Source organism: Corvus moneduloides, chromosome 1 (assembly GCF_009650955.1).
Source record: "Corvus moneduloides isolate bCorMon1 chromosome 1, bCorMon1.pri, whole genome shotgun sequence".
Taxonomy (NCBI): Eukaryota; Metazoa; Chordata; class Aves; order Passeriformes; family Corvidae; genus Corvus; species Corvus moneduloides.
In genome coordinates, this window is record NC_045476.1 from 41,502,991 (window position 1) to 41,526,122 (window position 23,132).

The 23,132-nt window shown below is 38.2% G+C and overlaps 1 protein-coding gene across 6 annotated transcripts in view; it reads right to left on the reverse strand.

Moving 5' to 3' along the window:
- Window positions 1-23,132, reverse strand: part of RBMS3 (RNA binding motif single stranded interacting protein 3) — a 711,648-nt gene that overhangs the window by 25,997 nt on the left and 662,519 nt on the right. For all 6 annotated transcript variants that reach the window (XM_032107595.1, XM_032107598.1, XM_032107611.1 and 3 more), the window contains one exon: window positions 12,944-13,054. In XM_032107595.1, the coding sequence (XP_031963486.1) occupies window positions 12,944-13,054 (111 nt within the window). The remainder of the gene's footprint in view (window positions 1-12,943; window positions 13,055-23,132) is intronic.

Here is a 23,132-nt window from a genome sequence, read left to right on the forward strand (position 1 = left end):
ACAGGAGTTCTCAGTGAACTCTTCTGATCCCTCTGCTCCAGTCATGTGGAAAGGAACAAACACTGCACAAATGCACCCCAACCTGTACAGGCAAGCAATCCTGGCCTCTTCTAAATGCCACAGCCTACTCAGGCAATTTTTCTTCTCATGAGGATCTTGCAGAGTATCTATTTCTAGGCTAGGTTGTCCATTCGGGTTCTTTGATGCACTTCTGGCTCTGGCACATGGACTGACTGGAAAGCTCAGACATCTTCATTTTGCACTGGTGCTCACTGATCAGCATAATGTTCCCTTTCTCCTTTCCTTTCATACACAATATATATAAAAACCAAAAGATTAAGTGCTGTGCAAATATTTGCAGTGGATGAAGTCCTAACTGCACCACAGATTTCCTTGTCCAGAAATATGACAGAGACGACAAAGTGGCCATTCTTCTGTCAAATAAATTTAATTCAACACTTTAAAGCCATAGGACTTTGCATGATTTACCTTACAATGAAGGATCACTGCTGACATAGAAGTGTTATTACTGAACTCACAGGCCACACTAAATAGAAATAGAAATTAGCAGAATTAACACTTAGAAAGTATAAAACTGGGTATTCCTGAAGCTGAATATGGGCATTTGCAGATGCCTGTCACTTAGTGGCTGATGTCAGGGACAACAAATTTAATCTTAGGATGGGAGTGTGTGTGTGGGGGATGGCTTGCCAGCCTGCCCAGCTGTAATATCCCCTAACAGCCTTGAAGAAATGGTAATTGTGAACTGAAACAGCATCTGCTTAACTGTCATCCTTGCCTCAGGACTGGAACTTTTTGCTTGTTGTGAAGATCATGAGAAACACTACATGGAGCATGAAGATGAAAACAGAGCAAGACTAAAAACATTAAGTACAACCACCAAGACACAGCTGTCCATACTGTTAGTGAACTCAGGGAAATATAAATGCCAAAAGATATTTGACATTCATGATATAATTTGGTACAGGAACTTAGAACACTGAGTTAACTTCAAAATTTTATTTTAAAATATTTTTCATTATTATTACTATAGAGGACAGATTATAACAGATGATTTAGCAAGAAGCAATTAAGTTTCACTGCTTGGTAGTAAAGCCAAATCTAACTAGAACTGGTAAAACATTCTCTTTTCTTACTGAGAAGAATGTGCCAATTAGTTCAGCTGCCTTGACCAGAACAGCATATGGCAGTCAATCACACTGAGACTCTGGGCTTTGCCTTAAATGTACAGCTGAGCATCTCTGGGTTTGGAACAGGAGCTGCTGTCCATACTGTAAGAAAGACTACACTGTATAGAGGTCATTTACCTCAAAGGGAGTTGAAGACCGTGCATTAGTCTGATTATTTAAGTGATGCTATAAGGTTTAATTAACATTTTTAAAACACCTTGAGAATATAAAATGCAATATAGGTGCTGCTGTTGCTAGCTGTCAGTTGTTCTCTGCCTCAGGATGTCTCTGAAAAGACTGGAGCCCTATTGTGTTTGGGAGGAACAGCAAATGCTATAGATTCCCTCCTGTATAATTTGTACCTTAGGGAAAAAAAAAAAAAAAAGAAAAAGAAAAAGAAGAAACGTTTGGCAGAAATCTGCAGGACATGTGCAGATGGAGTTAAAATACTTCCATAGAAACTCCACAGCTTCATAAACTGAACTAACTGAACTGCCAAAAAATAAGCGCTTCAAACTATCAGTAAGTACTGGAATTTCTTAGTTTACAATAGGATCAGCTCCACCTGCAAGGATCCCTGTAGAACAATTACAGACCAGAGACACTAATACTTTACACTTCTGTGCCAGATTTGTAATTGCAATCATATATATTAACATTCCTTGGAACACATGTCCAATAGTGTATGCAATAAAGTCAGAATCCTAATATTAAAAATAAGCTCAAGATGATGCCATGGTGCTTAAGCCATATTTTTCTGTTTTGAAACATAAGAAAATATAACAGTGCTCATGACATTCGTATGAAAATTAATGGAAGAGAAAAGTGGATTTATAAGCCTTGAAATGCATTATTCTTTTCTTTGCCTTCTGTTGCAGATTAATTACTTCAAATTTTTCCATCAATCATTTTCTGATTTCCAATTCTGTTACATTCAGTTTTAAACAAAGGATAAACATTTCAGAAAGGTCAGTGATCTTCTGCTCTCAATATCTATCATTCAGATACAAATAAATTAAGGAAACCTCCTTCTTCAACCAATGGCCACATACTGCCTGGAATTTTTTGCTACTATTTCCCTATGTCCCATAACACAACAAGAAAATCTGAAGTTGTTGCTACCTGCATTTTTTAGTTATGGATAAACTTTTTGTAATACAATAATCTTCTAGAATGTGTATAGGAAAATAATACCTATTAATCAAATTATGACCATTTTGTTGGAACAGCCATTTTTTCCCAGAAAACTAAAGATTCTAAGTCCATTGTCTTCACAGGAAATCAGTTCTACTAAAGCTAGTTAGGAGCATTTGCATGTTAAAAGAAAGGCAGCAAAATAGCTTTTGTTAAAAAACTATCTTTGAACACTAAAATTCTGAGCACCAATTTGGATTCTGTGGATAAACTAGGCAAGGTTATCTGTGGGAATACCATCATAGCCCAATTTTCACTTCCCCTTGTTACTGTATTCATGTCACTCTGATTTTCACTGTCAGAAGTGGCAGTTGAAAAAAGAAAAATACAACAAATTTTTTAGTCAAGTGCAGGTGTTTTAGGTGGAAAGGGCTGGCAGCAGAGCAAAATTGTAGTAAAGAGGAGGAAGGGAGTGGTCAGGTGCCTGAGTGGTTGAAAAAAAAAAATCACTTTGGAAATCACAGCACCTTTGGTCCATACTGCAAACCCTGCACACTGCTGTGGTTCACAAGCCAGAAAATACAAACTGCACAAAGTTCTTGCATCAGTGAAATCAGTTTGTGTTATATAAATATTATACTGATTTAGGAGAAACCCCCAAGGGAAACACAGCAAAGGAAAACAGGGAGTTGAGGTTAGCAAACACACAATAATTTGGACATTTAGATACTAAAGTCTTAACAAAGTGTCTGTTGCTGTATTGCAATCACTAAAATGAAAAAGGTAAAATTAGAAGCATACATGTGTGTCTATCACATTCAAAAGCCATAAAATATCATGAAGGATAGAGCAGTCCTTCACAGGACCAGAAAAAGATGTGCCTCTGGGATATGAGTGCTCCCTGGACCCATCCCAATGAGGTGTGGCTTACCTCTGCCACACAGTAGAAATCTGCTGTGTTCAAGAGTTCATCACCTTGGTAGAAAAACAATTCAATTCAGCAAACTCCCAAATTCACTCAAAGCAGCTGCTCTCAAACCCCTTGCTACAGCTCAATGAAAATTGCTGACTGAGATGTTTCATAGTAAATATTAGGTATAGCAGAACTCTCCTCCCAAATTGAGTCTTTTAGGAGCAAGAGGATTCTACAGCCTCGTAGCTCTGACACAGAATCACCCATAACTCACAGAATATAAAATACCATCGAGGGCAAGAGGTTATTGCCATCAGCAGCTCCCTATAGAATTGTAAATCATTTGAACAAAGCTTATCCTTTTCTGAGAACTTCAGGCTGAAATCACTGTATATCCAGGATCCCAGTGTCTTACACAATGTATGAAGACTGCACCTTTAGCTCCTTCCTTTAATCTTGCTTCACAAATGAGTGAACTCTGAACAGGCTGCTCTTTCCAGAAAAAACCAAGAAAGATACCTCAAAAGCACTGGTAATTTGTCTTACAGGAAGTTTAAACCTTTGGGGTACCAGTTTGCCAACCATCTGATAAACCATGTGGATTAACTGTGAAACATACTGTGAGCTGAAATTCAGTGGGATACGATATGGGAAAAGGCAGTGAAATTCAACAGAATATTATTTCTGCGAGCAGGTGTAGGTCCAGGCCTTTGTCCAACACACAGGTTATGTTATCTCTTCCACTGTGATTAAAATATGTAAAATACTGAACATCTTTTAGATTAAATTCACTTTCAACTCCATTGTATGTGTTTCCAGTAATGTGGCAACAGGTCACCTTCCAAAACACTGCAACGTCTGCAATCTAGTGTTTCTGTGAAGTCCCAGTGCCTCTGGAATTAAAAAATTTGCCTTATGAAAGAACATGGAAAATGTAATTCAAAGGTTGCTGCTCAGAGCAGGAACATTTTGCTTAACAAAATGTACCCATCCCAATGGAAAGGAAAAAAAAACCAAAGTGAGCGGTATACTTACTAATCACACAACACATTGAAATGAGTCAACCTTACCTCTTGGGCCCAAATTTTTTTTAGTAAGAGGATACTGTGAATGCTCAGTTGCAACATATGTTTACTCTTTGACTGTGTAAACCTCAGACATTACAAATAAAATGTCATTTTGATGCACAGCTCTTTTCTGAGTCTTGGTACATCACGCTCAGTAAACATTTTCAAATTTTTCATAATATATTGAAGTCTCACTACTTAAATGAATATTACTTGTCCTGAACTGAAATAACAATGCTTCTTTGTGATGAAAAACAGAGGTTGGAGATGAAAAAAGGCTATTAGCCACTGCTCTGGATTTGTGTCGACATCTGAAAGTCCTTCCTGTGGATTTTAAAGGTGTTCAGCCCAGTTGAGTGCTAGATGAACTTTCTATGCTTCATTTCTAACACTAGTCTAGCTCTTAACATATTACCAATTTCTGCAACATATTAAAGTTATACTTTCCCTATTCTACTTTCATATCCTTATTGTTAGCACCACTAAAATTTCCATGGGTACCCTTCATGCACCTACGTTGTGTTGCAAACCACTGTTGTCTTTCACCTCTGTGGCCTTTTCTTTCAGCTAAAGTTTACATCTGTGTCTGAAGTTGATACAATTCAAGTGCTTCACATTAGACCGAAATGATATTGTGTGAAGGACTGCAACATTACTTATGATAAAACTAGTTGGTTTCCCATATAATTTATCATGTTGTTCTTTTCCACTGAGGATACAGCCTCCTCAAGCATTTCAAGACTTCTTGCTGTGTTTGTGTACACTTGTACATGAAGAGAAATGACCACAGATCTGTTTCCCAGCTCTTGGGAAGAAAAGCTGTGGAAGCAGCACCTCTGGGAGCCACTTCTTGCTTTTCACATGGTCACAGTTTTGAAAAACACCCTTCACCTCTCTAAGATCCTCAAACTTGCCTTGCATTACGGAGACCCCACAGAGTTTGTCTTCAGTACTTATACTTGGATTTATTACTTCTCTGGAAAGCCATATTCATAATTCCTGTCAGAATTACCTGAGCCTTCTCTAAACACAGGCAGGACAATAAAAACAAGTTTTGTTCTAATAAGGCAAAGAGTTCTTGATTGAAAAATGGAAAACACATTTACAAAAGAGAAACACATCAAAAAAATACAGATGACAGACCTGACATTTAGAGTACTTCTGTTTTCCACCTTTTATTGAGTTTGTCAGTTGTAGGTGTGGCAGGATGTTTCAAACCTGGAATTATGTTCAGGGGGTTTTTAAACTTATTATTTGTTCCTCTCTTCTACTTCCCTCTCTGCTAAATAGATTCTTTCTCTCCCCCAAACTTGCCCTGTCATTTATAGCATCAGCACAATTTCATAAGAAAATGTGTGAACATTATATTTTTCCTCTTAAAATTCAAATTTTTTAGATAAATGACCTACTACTAGTTAGCAAAATGAGTTTGCAATCTTGATTTATCTGTAGCAGAGATATCAACAAAAATTTCAGGGAGTATGACTACAGGGGAGCCTTTTGTGGCAGGATACTCTGCAGACCACTAACTTTATGCCAGATACTACCAGTTTTATGGCTTTCAGTTTCTATCCATTGCTACAAAATAAAGAAGTTTATCTTACATGTCTTTGAACTGCACTCCCATTCACCAGGTGGCACTTCTAGAAATCACAAAATAGAACTGCAGCAGTCATGTTTAAGAAAATATATGATAAACAAACCTCTAAATGTTCTACTTCACAGTTATGTGAAGTCTTCTGCAAATTAATTATATTATGAGGTTAGTTTGATGATGAAAATGAAGTTATATTAGTTAGGACATTTCTGGCTGATACTTTTTGCTTTGCTGATCCATCACTGTTGCTTTGTGTTGATGTGTATTTTTATCACCACAATCAGGGAGCTGACTCCTGCTCTGAAAGGGAATCTGGGCTAATGTCACTTTGAGTCAGTAGCTGATACCTCAAAAAGAGGCAGGGAGTCCTCAACAAAAGCTCTTTGTTCATTTGTGGAAGTGTCATGTGAAGGTAAAATTTAACACAGAATAAAAGCTACTAACCTGCTGGGCTCAGCTGAAGTGCTGCTTGGACCAAAAATGGAATTCCCTCCATCTGTGTTTATCCTCCTTTTACATTTTCCTTTCCTGCCTATGACAGGCAGTGGCTTTGAAGGTTGGCACACTTGCACGTAAGGGCAAACAGTAAGCCACTACCAAAAAATGGTAGGAAAGTAAAGCTGAGCTCAGAAGAGAAGGGGGAACACTACAGAAATATGTTTTTATAAACTCTATTCATTCAAAAATACCATCTAACCACAGCTACGGTCAGACATAGACTGTGGAACCCATGTTGAAACAGATGAGTAGAAAGAGTCTCCTCTACACAAGAGCTGATCGGCCCAATTCTTACACAAGTCTGTGGCATTTCAAGATCGTCCAGAAAGGGAAAAGATCACATCTTTCCTTGCTCACCTGAGCAGGTGTTTGGCCTATGCTGTCAATTTAAAAATTTTTCCACAAAAAATGCATCCACAAATGTTTACTCATAGAAATGCTGAATCTATTTTTTAAGATTGCTAACCTATTTGTCTCAATAATATTTAGTGGCAGTGAACTCTGCAAATTGCTTTAATCCTTCATGATAAAAGTTCTTTGTTCCCTGTTGACTGCCTTGAATCTGGTGCTTTTCAGTTCCACTGAGTGCCCCTTTTTATCTCAAATTACATGTGAGGTAAATTGGAACTGCCTTTCAAGGGACTCTTTGGGAAGGAAGGTGCAGGAGGAGTTATTTGGTTTTTATCAATCTTGTGAGAATTTATGCTGATCTCCTTTCCAACCATAATAATTTCTTCTTAAATGGATCCCTTGCCCCAGACAGATCCATGTTGTTAATCACTCACATTTGCCCTGGACTTTGGTTGAGTAAAAGGATAAGGAAGATCTTAGTTTCAGCCTGAACTAGGCTATTTTATTTGCAATGGGTTCAGTCCTATATTTTCCACACAAGCAGTAACTGAAACTGTCAGTCAGTAAATAAAATAAAAGAGCTCCAAGATTAACACCTGATAACGTGAAAGGCACGAGACTGCAAAGAAACTTTGCTCCTGTAGCTCTCCAAGGACCTTGTGACATACAATTAGAATAACAGAGACTTCTTTTTGAACAAGAATCTGAACATGAGGGGAATGTGATGATGTTTCAGCTCCATGTAGCTGCAGTATCTGCAAATAGAATGGAAGATTAAACAGGAAAAAAACCAACCCTATCTAACAAAGCAGTTATTCTGCTGAGGCCTTCAGGTGACATTTTAAACCACCGGTGACCATGGAGTATCCAAAGGAAATAAAAGATAAAAAACCTATAACAAGCTTGTTGTTCCATTGAAGGGTTCTGGAGATATCATCAAGCCTTGCTGGCAACAAAAAGAACCAACAAAGTGAAAGATAAGACTGATGTACCTGCATAACAAGCCTGCTATTCCACCGAGAAATTTCGGTGATACTATAAACCAGGAAAGCTGAGTTAGGGTAGTTTGCAGTTACAACAGGATCCCACATTATGTCAGCACAATTCTTTCACCTGACTGCATTTTTAATACAGAGTAACTGGAACAATTAAACAAATTTGATTTTGTTTTGTTGTTTAAAAAGTGCAACGGAGGGTTTATTTTGTAAGTTGCCTATCATGTTTCTAAATTAGAAACTGAAAGCAGAGTGAACTGCAAGTGTGAAGTACAATTAAGCAGCCCAGTTGAACTACCAGTTTTAGCAAAAAAACCTGGCTTCTACTCACTCTCCCAGTGGTGTGGGCCTCAAAGGTTTAAGTTGAAACAAGGCTACAGTAAGGCAGCTCCAAAGGAGAGGGAGAAAAAGCTGGAATTATTCCTCTGCCTATGAGGACTAATAAAGGGTGCCTCAAACTATTGAATGTAACTGGAACCCAAGCAGTACCTGAAATGGATGCTAACAGCAGGGAGGGGAGGGAAACCCTGACCAAGAAAGTGCAGAACAGCACACTTCCTTCAGGAATGAGAAGCAGAAGAAAAAGAATAAAGCAAATCTTCTTCCCACTGAAGAGGCAGATTATTGCTGCTGATGGCCAAACATGGAAGTGCCAAGCAACAATGACTGAAAGCAGTGATCAAACTGCTCAGTTTTTGCATTTCTAAAAGTTTTTGTATTATATCCACTCAGGCATCAATCACAACGTTATTAAACCACAAAAGAGATGTCAGATCAATGGCTGTATCAGAAACATTTTGAATGACAGGCTGATGATGGAACAATTCCAGCCTCCCTACATTATTAAACACATACTAATGCTCCTCTTTCAGCGCTACCCTTACAGACTCACACACTCTATTCTCCCTCTACAATACCTTTTTAATAGCAGACCTAATTGTAGATGAATATTACATAGGAAAAACAAGACTTACTATAATAAATAATAATAAACTAGTAAAAAAAATTCGAGCTTTAAACCCCTTGTCTATCTTCGCATTATGCCTTCTGGCATTAAAATTTCATTTTAATACAGTTGTAGGAGCTGAGACTGAGTTGTCAGCCTTAATCAGAATATTCAAAGCTATTGCTTTCTTGCTGTAATCTTGACATAATTTAAACTTAGGTTTTCTTTATGTATTTGCCCACAGCTAGTACAGCCATGTAAATGCTTTTTGCTCTTTTTGAGTGAAGAGGTGTGTATGAAAAATACATATAAATATGGCAGAAATCACCCCTCTGGCAGATTGTCTGCTTAACTCTAGATTTCAAGCAGACTGGATCAGAGCAGCACATGTGCCTCTTAATTCATCAGCAACAAAAACTGTATTTTCACCAGCGGAAATCAATTTGATTTTCATAAAGGCAAAAAAGAATTATGTTCTTGGTGGATGAAGCACAAAGCACAGTAACTGGGACATTCAAATGCTGTGCCAATTTCTCTCACAACACAGGAATATGGGGTCAAGTTGCCATAAATGGCAGGCAACCTCCTCTCTCCCTCCAGTGCCCTATACCATCCTTTGGCATTGGAATCAAGCAAAGATGGATTTGCAGCTTTTCCCTTGGCCTGGCATATTGATAGCCTTAGTGCATCCTCCTGATTAGGGAGTGCTTGGTATAGCAGAGATGTCTAATTTTATGCAGACAATTCAATAATAGATAAAATATAAGAATGTTAAAAATATAATAAAATTAAATTAAACATGCATTCTTTGGAAGTTTGGATAGAGAGAAATCTTCTTGTCCCTATTAATGGCAAATGGTTTCCTAAACAAAATTATTTGTGTTTTGAGGGGAAGGCTTTACCTAGGGCAGTGGGTATGCAGCTGACTATGAGTGAGTCTGTAGGAAAACTACTTTGTTTTGACTGCTGAATTGGATGCTCCCAGCTGGAAGTGAACAGCCCTGCCAGCATTAAGCCCGCCCTGGGCTGGTGACCAAATAATCAAGTGGATGGAGGGAGCTGCCCCTGGATTCCCAAAGGTTTTAATATGTGCTTCAGGGCTGAGAGATCAAAACTCAAATCCAGTTTTTGGAGTCAAGGCAGGAAATGGCAGAGGTTGCTGTTACTCAGGTCACTCGCCTCACCAAAGAGCTAAAGAGTGCTCCTCTGTAAAGGGTTATGGAATGGCTCCAGCCTGGACAGAGTATTTTAATCTTTTAAGGAGCATCAAAAGGCAGAGTAATTCCCACAAGATACGAAGCTGCATAGGCCCTTATGCTATTTCTCTAGCTCACTCACTAGAGAATAGATTTTCTGTGGAAGCAATGTTTTAGAAACCCAGTGTTCATCCTGAATCAGGCAAGTGGTGAAGTGGTTTTGAAGTCAACTCTCACTTAAGTGACCACAGGGATCTGTTTCGGCTGAAAAATATGTTATGTTAATTAGCAAAATGCTTTGTCTAAGGAAGTGAACATATGAAAGCCTTCCAATAAAAACTGCTTCGCATACTGCAAGCTTTTAAATTAAATTGGGACAGAGTTACTGCCAACAGTGAGTAGAATTGTGACTTTTTGTCTCGTTTGCCTAAAAAAATCTGGCTGGTTTCTTGAAAGGTAGCTGGTGGCTCTTTATGGCACTCTGTTGCACAGTTTTAAGGATAAAACTGAAAAACATATTCGTAACAGAAATGTATCATTTATATCTTTTACCTCCCATAAAACCTAGTCCTGCTGAGGTACTCACAGTAGCATGGCTTAGACTTGGCACAATTCCTCATGCTTTATGCTCTCAATGCTCCTTTCTCTGGACCAAAACTCAGAACTCCAAATAAATGAAGTAAAAATATCTCTAAATAAATCATGTCTCTAAATAGCTTGTGTTCCCCACGTTTTTATTTTCTGTAACAGAATACATGCTGAAGAATGAATTTCACATTTGGATGGATACATCCAAGAAAACTGCTACTGGCAGCCCAAATCCTGAATTCTGATAGGAGGAATTCCCAATAGGAGGAATTCTCTATGACATCCATTATTATCCTGCTTGCATGAGTACTTTAACTGGATATGGTGCTGATGCTGTTTTTATCAAAGAGAAATCCTGTATATGATAAAATAGGGTGTCATTTGAGATGTTTGAAAAGCCTATGGATATTGTAGCACTCATCAATCATTTACTCTTTCCTGCTCTTTAAGTTTTCTGTGAATGAGTTAGGAGTTTTACAGAAAGTAAACATAATACTGTATGGTATACCTCTGAATGTATTTCAAGAAATTATCATGGGGAATGCTGTGACCTTGAAAGATAAAACTGTGTAAAGAGCTAGGAAGAGAAAGGAAAGATTTGGTTGCAGTAACATGAGTTCAGGATCTTGTTGTCACACACTAGATGACCCATTGCCTCTCAGAGTCCTTTGCCTGACTCCCCAGATGGATTTGTTACTGTAAGCACTGTAAGAGTTGTCTCAAGTAAGAAGAGAACATTAACTGGGAATTTTCTAGTTTGCATTAAGATTGCGAGACAATGAGGGCAGAAGACAATGTCTGTTAAGAGTTATGGAATTGAAAGTGACAGGCAGAAGAAAAAATTCATAGGAGCTGGCCAACAGCACAACCAGAATTCATTTTCCATTTCTTTGCCTTAACTTTTAAACACGCTATGGAATCACAGTAACTACACCTGCAGAAATTCTCACTAGTCCAAGTAATTCCTTCAATTTCATGATGGGAAAAATGCTGAGATTAAGTTTGCGATGTGATTCCTACTTCTTTGGATTGTTGAGTGCAACATTTAAAATATCAGGAATAAACAATAAACCATCATGTTTAAGTTTTATGGGAAAAAAATACAGAAGCCTTAGATCTTTACAGTTTTTTTAAAGAAGTGGGAAGAGACACTGGAGTTAGAATTAAATTCAACAGATAAGGAAGAAGGAGGTGAAGAGAAGAGGACCAGGAGGAGACCCAACACAGTGGGTTAAATAACTTTGTACAGATGTAACTTTATTAAGTACCTTATTCAATTAAAAAAAAGTTGGAAAATGTGGATACAAAAATGCTGTTAGCAAGGAATTTTCCTGCTACTTCTAAACCGTGGGATACTTTTCTCTCTCATGAAGAGATTAGCAGAAGTTCCGTAAACCACGAACACCTGCGACCTTGGAGAATTTTGTTTATAGAACAGTAGAAAAATATTTTGACAATGGATGTTTTAGGATTTTAGCCAATCACCCCCAAGAAGTGGCTGATCCTTTGTCCAATTAGACTATGAAGAAAAAAGTCTGTAAAAGAGTTTGTAAAATAATTAAATAAATCAATCTTGCTTCACAATTCCTGCCTGCTGGATCTTTTCCCCTCCTCCCTACAGCTGTGGGATACGGTGATATTTACTACAGTAATAGGAAAACTGTGTCCCTATAGATTAGTATCAAGTAGAACAGTGGTGAAAGAAAGGGTAAGTGCATAACAGAGCATGTTATGTAAAGACATGTTTCATGTAATTATTACATAAAGAGCATGTGTGCTAAAGATGTAGAAGTGTAATACGTATGCCTGTATTTTTGCAAAAATTTACATTACGTGCAGCGTGCACACATTCACATATCAAAACACCATATTTGGTTGTATATGTCTGTAGATGCTGTATTTCAGGAACTCTTCAAAGAGCTTCAATGATATTAATTAAGAGGGGTGTTTGCCTTTCTCTGACACTGGGGGAGTTAACTGAGTATGACCTACACAGCTTAAAAAGAAAATAATTGTTGAAATACGCATGTTTAAATATGATATATTGGAAACAGAGCTGACCTCGACCAAAAATCACATTTCTAAGCCTGGAACAAAATACATATGGCTGGCTGCTATGCTTTGAAGTGAGTGGTGGATCCTACCACAAAGCCAGAACTCCTGTTCCCAGTGGTATGAAACTTCCTAGACTGACAAGGAAATAACTTCCTATTAAAAAACAAGTTGATAGAGCAGTACTTCCACAATTACATGAGAACTAGTACAGATAATTCCTCTTAAATATAGAACAGGTTTTGTTGACCTACCATTTTACTACTCATACTACTTTGTAATTTCTGTTCTGTAATAACTAATGCTGACTGCATGATGGTGAAGCACTGAAAGGCACTCAAAAGACTAATAAATTACCTTAAGAAACTCAGTAAGCAAGAGATGCTTTGCAATAGAGAAACAAATAGTGATCTTACCGTTCCTGTTGTGCCCAAGGAAAGGTGGTTCATCTGCTGGGTCAGAGGGCCCATCATGCTTGCTGGCTGCATTGACATAGTGTGGTCCATTGTTGGTGTTATCACAGCACCCTAGAAACACACATTATTTACAGTCCAACCTCTCTCTTATTTAAAAAAAAAAAAAAAAAAAGCATTCTCTAAATGAGTGAACCTGACTGAAAACTTGACGTGAATCTTAAAAGAGACTAATATATCTGTCAGAGGAAATATGTTTTGTTCCTATTGACAACCAAGCTACACACACATAATATTTGTACTGCTAATGAGGCCATTTTATGTCAGCTCCAATTAAGTGTCATTTTTTACTTCATTGCTTCTGACACACAAATGCATATGTTCTTTCTATGATGAATGCTACTGTACATTGCAAAATACCTGTCATTTCCATTTTTCCATATCCGATATAGAACAATCTTACAGACAGAACGCATATGTCCCCAATTTCCTCTGACTTCTAAAACCTTCAGTCTCAGAGATCTTCAGCCTATTATGGTAATTATCTTGGATTTTTCCAGTTTCCATTAAGAACCCTTACTCATGATATTTTATAGCTGATTAAGTAAAACTAGCTATTGACAGTGAGTTTGGTAGTGACATCCATTTAAAACACATACAGAGTGTTTAAAAGCATTGTTCTTCTCTGCATGAAAAACAAAGACATTAATAACAAAGAGCATATGTACTAAAGCAAGAACAAGACTTTGACCATAAAATGAAACAAAAGACATTCCAGAGGAGCTCTGGAGAGAGAGCTTCTTTGCCATTCATATTCCTTGGTTTTTGCTCTCCCACTCCCCAAGGTTCCATGTTGGCAACAGCCTGCCTTAGTGAAGTGTTGATTCTCTTCAGTTCTACGTTGTAAAATGCTATTTCCTGTGTTGGTTAAAGAAAGTCAGTCAGAAAGAGTGGTCTGCTCCTTTTCTTGCAGATAGTGAAATAAGAAGGTACTTCCAGCTATTTCTTCATATGAAATAATAACTTTACTTTGTATGCATGTTTGCGTGCACACATCATAGTTACATCTGGCACAAAGCGTGAAAAATGCCGAAGAATGTATTTGTACAAAAAAATTGGCTTTTTTTCCCCTTTGAGAATACTGGAAAAACCCACCTATAAACAAACTTGTTTAACCAACCTGTAAAACAAACTTGTTTCAAAACCCACAGCACACCTGTTCTTATGTGTCTGTCTCACATTTACATAGAGCTATTATTGCCAAGGATCTGATTAGAAGCTAAAGATTTCAAACTTTCAGCTGCAATTAAAAATAAATAAAAATTAAAGATTCTGGGGAAATACCAATTCAATTCTGCCTCGCCTTCCAGCAATATTTTTTCTATGCACATCCTATCTGAGAAGTATCGAGTCTGCAGTCCCTGCAAACTCATTCCTTGCATGCAGTGGGGTAAGAAGGAGGTAGGCTCATTTTGGTCAGTCCTTTTTGTAATACTCTCAGCATATGAAATACATACACACTTGTTTTATGTCACAGAGTGGATTACATTTCTTGCATTGACAAGAGTCTCTAGAGAAACCTGACAAATTACAGAAGCTAGCCTCGTGGAGTATCTGTCACAATTCCAAATAAATGCTTAGAAAACAAGCCGATCAGTGTGCATGTATGAAACCTACAACACTTGCCACTTTTGCCACTTTCTTGGCTATATTAATTTGCACTGGTTTACATAGATTAACCTACTGATTAACTCATTTAATGGACTACCACAGTGAAGTCTTCTCTTTGGGTGAAAGAGTCTAAAAGCAAATCTGTGAGGCACACATCCATTCAGCCCATCCAGGAGTTCCAGCATAGCAGATTCAGTGCAAGAGTCTAGAGAACAACCATGTACAAGGAAAATAATGTCCATATTTTGTTTTTGAAATAAGTGGCCTGGGATACCATGCAGCCAGATGAGGTCCTAGGGTTTGTACTTCACCTGCACTTTTTGGTTATGATAGGAAATTGTAAGCTCTATGCTCAGAGTGATCAGCATTTTTACTGTATCAAACCATAAGCGCTCAAACTAAATTTGTCAACTGATAAACAGTTCTCAGCTTGCTCTACACGCAGTTTTCTCCTTTGGCTAAAAGATAGACAATTGCCTCAGGGCTTTCCATGACAGACAAGTTGAGGTCCCACTTGTGATGTCAAGGAAGGCAATTCTCCCCATCTTATCCGTACTCATGAGATCCCACTTCAAGATGTGCCCAGCTATGGGGGCCCCCGTATACAGAGAATGTGGACCTGTTTGAAGGGTTCCAGAGGAGGGCCATGAAGATGATCAGAGGGCATCAATGTATATAAGCAACTGAAGGGAAGGTATCAAGAGCATGGAACCAGGCTCTTCTCAGTGGTGCCAAGCAATCAGGCAAGAGGGAACAGGCAGAGACTGATGCACAGGAATTTCCTGAACATGAGGAAGAACTTCTTTGCTGTGCTGGTGACCCTGTACTGGAACAGGTTGCCAGAGAGGTTGTGGAGTTTCCCTCACTGGAGCTATTCAAGAACCCTCTGGATGCAATCCTGTGCAAAGATCCTTATTGCAAAAGTATGGTTGGAGGAACTTGCTGTGACAGACTGATAACTACTACTGTGTATAAATTCTGGAACCTGGAAGGAAGGAAGAGGCAGTGATGAAGGAAGTCTTATGATTTAGTGTAATAAACGCAAGTACTAGACATATAGTAGAAAAATCTGAGAGCAAATGTCTTTCAGCAAATAAGTAAGCAAGACAGGTATTGCAAACAAACTATTAAAAAAATATGGACTGGAGAGAAAATATATCAAGGACAAAAAAATTGCTGAGAGACAGCAAACATATTATTTTCAAATTGAATATATATATGTATTCCTGACCCTAAATATACAGCATTTAATACGTTAGAAAAAGAAGCTGGGAAAACAAATCAAGTATTTGCAGCTTTCCTAAAACAGCTTAAAGTGTTTTAAGCTGACAGTTACCTAGAGCAGAGAATTACATGCATTTCCCAGATCATTAATTCACCAGTTCAGAATCTTCTTGTGATCACGTAGGAAAGAAATTATACTTAATTAAGAAAATATTGTCTGGTTGTTAGGGCAACACCCAGTCTCCAGACCATAACGGGTATCATAATACATGCTGTCAAGTCCATTCATATTCAATTTATTTAGCTGTAGAAGACAAAAATGTCTTGCATCAGATGTTGCCATCATATTAAAAGTAATTTTATTCTTTTCAGCCCGTAATATGTAATTGCTGATAAACATCCAGTTGGCTACTGGCAAAGGTTATATCAAACATATTGTTTTGTCTTCATCTGTTTGGATGTCTGATTTTGCTGAGTTTGTAAATGTATAGAAAGACATCTTAGCATTGCAAACCATTACTTAACGCCCAGCCTTATTACAAAAAACCTGTAGAAGAAATTATGATGAAAGTTTTGCCACTGTCTTTGCCAAAAAAAGTAGTTGGCCTGTCAATAATTTACATCTTTCCTGTTGCCTCAGTATGATTACTTTTTTTTTTTTTGTAATTCCCACAAGAAACTGGTTACTATAATGACTTTTAAATTTGGCAAGATATTCTTGGCACATGATTTGTCATACAGTTGTGTCGATGCTATAGTGGATTTAAAAGAAATTAACAGGGCAAATGGTAAGGAATAATGACATAGACATGCATATTTTTTGCAACATTTTTATAAACCTAAGATAAACTGACACACAGATTTGATTTCCCCTTTACTTTATTTGATAGACCTTGCTGTTTTAGAATGCTTTAAGTTTTATGAACATACCTTTCCTATAAAAAAATGAATGTATACATATCAGAATATAGTCTATCACTTACAGAGAAAAAAGCCTGACTTTATTAACTATAAACACTGCACACCCCCTCTATGGCAACAAACCCAAATTACAGGAAGGACACCAAAACCAGTTTATTATATTAGGTAAAAATCTTTATGTATTTGCCGACACCAAAAAGCATCAGCAGGACAAGTCTATGTTGGTGCAAAGACAGAAGCCACCTTTTGTGTATTGAAAGGTGGGAAAGTGACATCAGAAATAAAAAGTTTATTAGGAGGCTTTAGGAATGGAGAGTTCACTAGTTGAGGGATGCATTTAGGGGCCAGTGGGAGGATGGATTAATTAGCCACAGCTTTCTACAGTAATGAACTGCATTAAAGGCTTATATTTTATTTCAGTGTTCTAATACTGATATTGGACTTAAGGGGAAAAGACCAGCTGAATAAATAATTTTTAAAGCCTACAGTAAGCACCTTTTTATTTTACAGTTTACTTTTCCTTTATTTAAGAAGTTTTAACAAGTTAACCATAGTTACAAATTCTGCTTCATAAACACTGGCCAATGTAAAGCCAATAAACATTACAGCAGAAAACTTACTTTTCAAATTTGTTTACAGATATCTTGTGCAGACATATAAGCACCAGGCCATTCAATTTGAAAATTTATTACCCTACTACAGGGTGAATGCCTTTATGTTATCGAGAACATGTTGTTTCTTGAGGTTTTATTAAACTAAGTGAAACTATGACTTTCCTTGTGCTTATCAGACAGACACATCTATCAAGAATTAATATGAAAAAAATCAACATGCGTGCTTTTTTGCAGATAAATATACTCTCTCTGCATACTGAACAAATGATGGCCATATTTCGAATTACTGTTCTGTCTAGTCTGACTTGTCCCATCTCCTTGGGCTGCCTCTTACAGGCAGCAGAGAAAAGCAGGTGCCCTTGTTGGAACTGCGAGCCCACTGAACTACTCCAAACTTATTGGTAGGTGGCCAAACTCCTATGACTGTTGCAGGAAAATTAAAGGCAGCTTTGAAATCCTCTGTGTCCTCTGTCATCGACTCTGCTGGGAATACTCGTTGGTATTCCAAAACAAAGGGAAACTTATTTTCCCTTTCTCAATGAAAAGGCAGCAATTGCCGTGGCATTTGCCAGTTTATCAGAGATTAAATCATGATTTGAGTATGGTGAAAAAGATCAGCAAACATCAGCTAAAAATGTATATTCTGCAAATCTTAGGATTTGTTTTCATTTCATTACACTGTTGATTTTCAAAGCATACTAAAAATGCGGTAAAGTGAGCAAGAAGCCCAAACCCTCCACTTAATTAAAGCAACTTTAACTTTGGAATAGGCAAACCTCATACAGACCTTCATCAAGGCTGAGCCCTGCTTCTGTACTGAGCACTAAACCACAAGTTCAAATGGTAATATTTTGGATCTTGAGCATAAATTCAAATTCTTATCTGAGAGCACCTTCATAACTTAGCTGAATCTCCTTGGAGCAATGGACATATTTGCTTTCCCTTTCTTATGTTTTTGCTGTGTGTTTGTGAACTTCTTTCCTCGGCTGAAAGTATATGTCATAGGTCCAAGAGAGTTACTGCCCAGAAGTAACTGGTTTTAAAGGATTAAGAATCCAAATACAGTGTGGTAAATAAAGAACAAAGGTGACCCTTGTGTACGCTTCACCTTTCTTACAATAATAGCCAAGGTTTTTTTGATGGTTTCTTTCCCACTGTCCTTCTTGCCTTGTATTTCCTGTCTCCTAGTTTGAAATACAGCTTTTGATAATGTACAGATACTAGCCTACATGTACAAATGCAGATTAAAAGGATATAGAAATGGGAACATCAAGATATAAGGAAAACACAGGTGATGCAACAGGAAGAGTTTTATATTAGTAACTGTGTCCACAAATAAAGCAATACCTGAAACTATATTGTACCAGTTAAAAAATGTATTATATCAAGCAGTACCATACTGTTAGTAGTTTATGCTTCTACCAGAGTTGAAAAAACCAGAAAATTTCTTAGCATACCTCTGTCTGTTAATCTAAAAGGACTTAACAAAAAAAAGAAAATAGCATTTCTGTTGCAAACAAAAAGTTGCCAGTGTCACTCAGTGCCTAAGGTGACTTTTGCATGGTGATTTGAAACTTTTCACCCAAAATAGATCTCAAAAGAAAGGCCATTGAAGAAAATAACAATATTTATGAATATTTATGAAGGAAAAATACACTTGAATTTTTACAGGGACTCTGAAGCAGATTTTGTGAGCTCTGTTCTGTACCTTTGCCCTTACTGTCTGCCCATGCAGGATGGACCACAAGCCCATGTGCTTCTCTATAGACTGAAAATATGAAGTTTTCATACCCTTCTTCAGCTTACCCCAGGAATAAAATAAAATTACTGGTATTATATGCATGAATAAATGGGAGTAGTTTAGCTTGGGCCTTCCACAGCAATTAGGGAATGACCTGGCGCAGTGGGGTAGTCATTCCAGCAAGTACTGGAGAAGGCAGAGAGGCCATAGGCAGCTCTTGCTCCCTCATCTGACATATTCTAGAGGGGAACGAGAAATCACATTTGCTTTTTTCCCTACTCTTCAGCTTATAAGTGCACTTGGCTGTATGACGGCTTTATGTAGCCACTGCACGTATCAGTGCTTTTGTTCTCTCAAGAACAGTCACTACTAAAAGAAGCATCCTCACAACTCTCAAATAAGGTTTAGCATCCCCGGAAGACAAAGAAGAAACACAAAGGTGGTGATTTGCCTGGGATATAACCACTGTAATACACAGATCAAATCTTCTCCTGCCCTTCCCAGTATCAGATTTCACGAAAGAAATATCCAAAGATTTCAGTCCATGTCAAAATAAGCAATTCCATTCTGTTTATATTCTTATATATATATATATATATTCTGATGTGGATGAAATCCTTCCTCCACTGTCTCCCAGCAGCTGATGTGCCATCCTAGTAAATGGGAATCATGCTCTCAGAAGTCTCAATTCTGTGGACTAGTTTTTCTTAGCATCAGAATGGATTTTCATCTACTAAAGGTAAATCCAATTAATATTTCCCCTCAAACAGTTCTGTTCTATTCCCTCCCTTCTTGCCTATAACCAGGTGTGAAAATAGACTTAATGGCACATCCTAGTTCTAACAAGCTGATAAATGGATATTATCAAACAGTACAATTAAAATACAAGCCAGGACCAATCTTTAGCCTAAATTTTCACTTCCTTGCCTTAGTGGGTTCAAATGAAACTTTCAAAAAGGATGCCATATTTGTATCCTCAATAGTTTGATTTTACATATACATATATACACGCACAAAATTGCACATGGGAAGATAAATTATATTGCCAATTCTATTACACCCACCAGGCCGCAACATTTTTTCAGTATGTGGATAGGTTTTCTTTAATGTTTAAAACTGTCAGTGCAGGATTTATTATGGCAAAGGTAATTAAAAGCAACAGTGACTGGTTTGTAAACTTCTTGTTCATGAGCCACATTTAATGAGCAATGAGTAAAAATTTCTGTTATTGGCTCAAAATGCTTACTAATTTATTTCACTCAGGCAAACATGTCCTAAGACAAAAAAAGGGAAGGTTTTAACAGGAAGATTTGCCTCCAGAGGCTTGTGCTTTTATGTAGAGGTACAGAGAAGGTTGGTGGCATGAGAACATGTAAGATGTGTTTAATGTGGTGGGACCTTGGTTCTCCCCGGGTTTTCCATGCAATGTGAGGCAGTCCCACCTACTGTGTGCTCCGTATAGGCAGGACAACAGACGTGACCAAGTGTCTGACACACTGGGCTGTTGATCTCTCTGTTGATTCAGTACATAGGTCATTTGCCAGGCACAAAGAGTGCTTAACTGAGTTTGGGGAGGAAACGCCTGTGACATTTCTTCTACGTGCACTTCTAGCCTCGAAACTGCAATGGCCAGTGACAGGCCAGCAGCTGTGATGTGTAACAGATGTGCTGTATTTCATTTCCTGCCCAAAACCTGGAGGGACTTGCACTGTGAGCTGTAATCTAGCAGCTGAGCTGGAGGAAAAGATTCACTCACTAGAAGGACAAACAATGACACTGGGAGACATCAGAAATTATGAGGAACTGGCTATCGACAAGAGAAAAAAACAAACCAAACAGAAAATCAGGCTGGTAATACAACCCTATGTATTAAGGTAAGATGGCAAAAACAACACCCTACACAATGAAGAAAATGGTATGGCTGTGCATGGTGTTAACTCCACAGCACTACAAAGACATTACACAACCAGACTTAGATGGAAATATCTGAAATACCTTCAGCTTTCAAAAACGTGAGGTGGTATCACTGAGAAGTTCCAAGCAGACATACTGAAGTGCCAGGGTAGCAGAGACCAGAGTGCTCCTTTGTGAGATCCCAAATACTTGAGAGGACAATGGCAACAATGGTCAAGGAATGGGTAAGTATCAGGATATTTCCCTGCAACTCTGAGATCAGAAAGGCTCTTGTAAACCAGAAGTTATTAGTGATGGACAATACCAATAAGGCAGCTTCACACAGTTGCTCCTGGACTTCATGTCAGCCCTTCCAATGTCAAGCCAAAGGCAACTCTTCAACATCAGAGTTAACTCATAGGCTAGGCCCAAATCTAGGCTGCACTCTCAGAGACATGCTGATGTAAGGGCCACCATGTAATCCAAGTATGCAGCTGCATGGGGTGGGTAGAAAGCCACCTTAAAATGCTGAGGTTAATGTCATTGTATCACTCTTGAACTCAGCTACGAACGCAGCGTCCATCCTCCATGAGGATGCACGATGGAGCACTGCCATCTGCTGCCTATGTCTCAACTCCTTGTTGTGCAGCTCCTGCACAAAGGAAGATTAAAGGTATGGAGGGTCTCAAAATTATGTCCTTTCCCTCCTCATCCCATTTTTCAAATTTAAAATTTCTGGAAAGGTGACGAGGACAAGTAATATGCACATAATCTTCACAGGAATCCTTCTTAATCTACCTATTAGGACAGACAGATAGTAGAAGATGCTATAAATGAAACCCTGGGTGAGTAAGGAGGTTTTTCTAAAGATATACTTCTGTCCAATAATAGATTGTAGACTTGAAGATGATAGACTAGAAATCCTGTACTAAGCCACTGTTCATGTTATGTATCAATTCAGTTCTAGATCACAGTGGTTCATACCAATCTTTAAAACTAAAAGTGTGCCCTCATTAGAGAGGGCAAATACAGAAATCTGTCTCTCTGTCATGTTCTGTTAGATTTGTAACCTGTAATGTTAAACAAAGCCCTTTCCCACACAGTAATGGAAAGAAAACTATTCCAGCCTGCCCTTCCTCTCGTTAAAACCCCAAAATTTTCACAGCCTACATGTCCTGGCCCAGGTCCTAAATTGCATTTCATTTTCTGGACTTGTAACTCCTTAGGGGAAGCTATGGATGAAATCCACTCCATTCTGCATTGGGATTTGTCCTTTGACTGGTTAAAACTGGCTACCTGGCAGTGCCAGCTTTGTCTTTTTTCGCTTTTTGTCCGACCTCAAATCCAAGACTGAGGCACATATTTTCAATAGTGCCTTCTTACCTTGTATTCCATCATTAAAAGTAACATGGGACTTTCCATCACTGCGATTGGTGACGTCCAACAGCCTTCCCAAGGGTTGGGAAAGGTAGGGGGCTGCATCCCCAAAGGTTAGCTCGAAGGTGAAGAGCACTGATGACACAGAGGGGAGAGCCTTTACAAATTTTAAGCACGATTTTTCCGACTCTAAAAACTCCAGACTAGTCACTTCTTGGACTTGACTCTGCACAAGCAAACTGCCACCAACACCTGGCTTTTGCTGCACCTGGACAGTCCACTCCACCTTGAACGATGCTCCAATGACAGCATTGCAGTTTTTACATTGTTTTGAACAACTGATAACATAGGCACAATCTGGACAAACTGTGGCTGCAAAAGTACCCCTACCTAAAAGTTCTCTCCCGGATGCAGGAGACCTCAAGAGGCCAGAAAAGCTGATGGCAGCAAGAACACAGAGCATGTCCTTCAAAGGTAACTGCATGGAAATCAGTGAAGGTACAACTCCATATAGATGAAGTCAAATTCAAGCCCTCAGCTATGTGTCACCAGTCAGAAAAAAAGGAGTCTAGAGAGGGTAAACAGATTTTTTAACTAAAAATTGGATATTTTAAATTCTCATTTACTTTAAGGTACTTCCAGTGAAACCAGTCTGTGTATTAGAGTAAACACTTAACATTTGTAAGTGTCCCTTCTACCAAAGACCTCAAAGTGTCTGAAATCCTGTGTGACATAGAGGGGACTCAGGAGC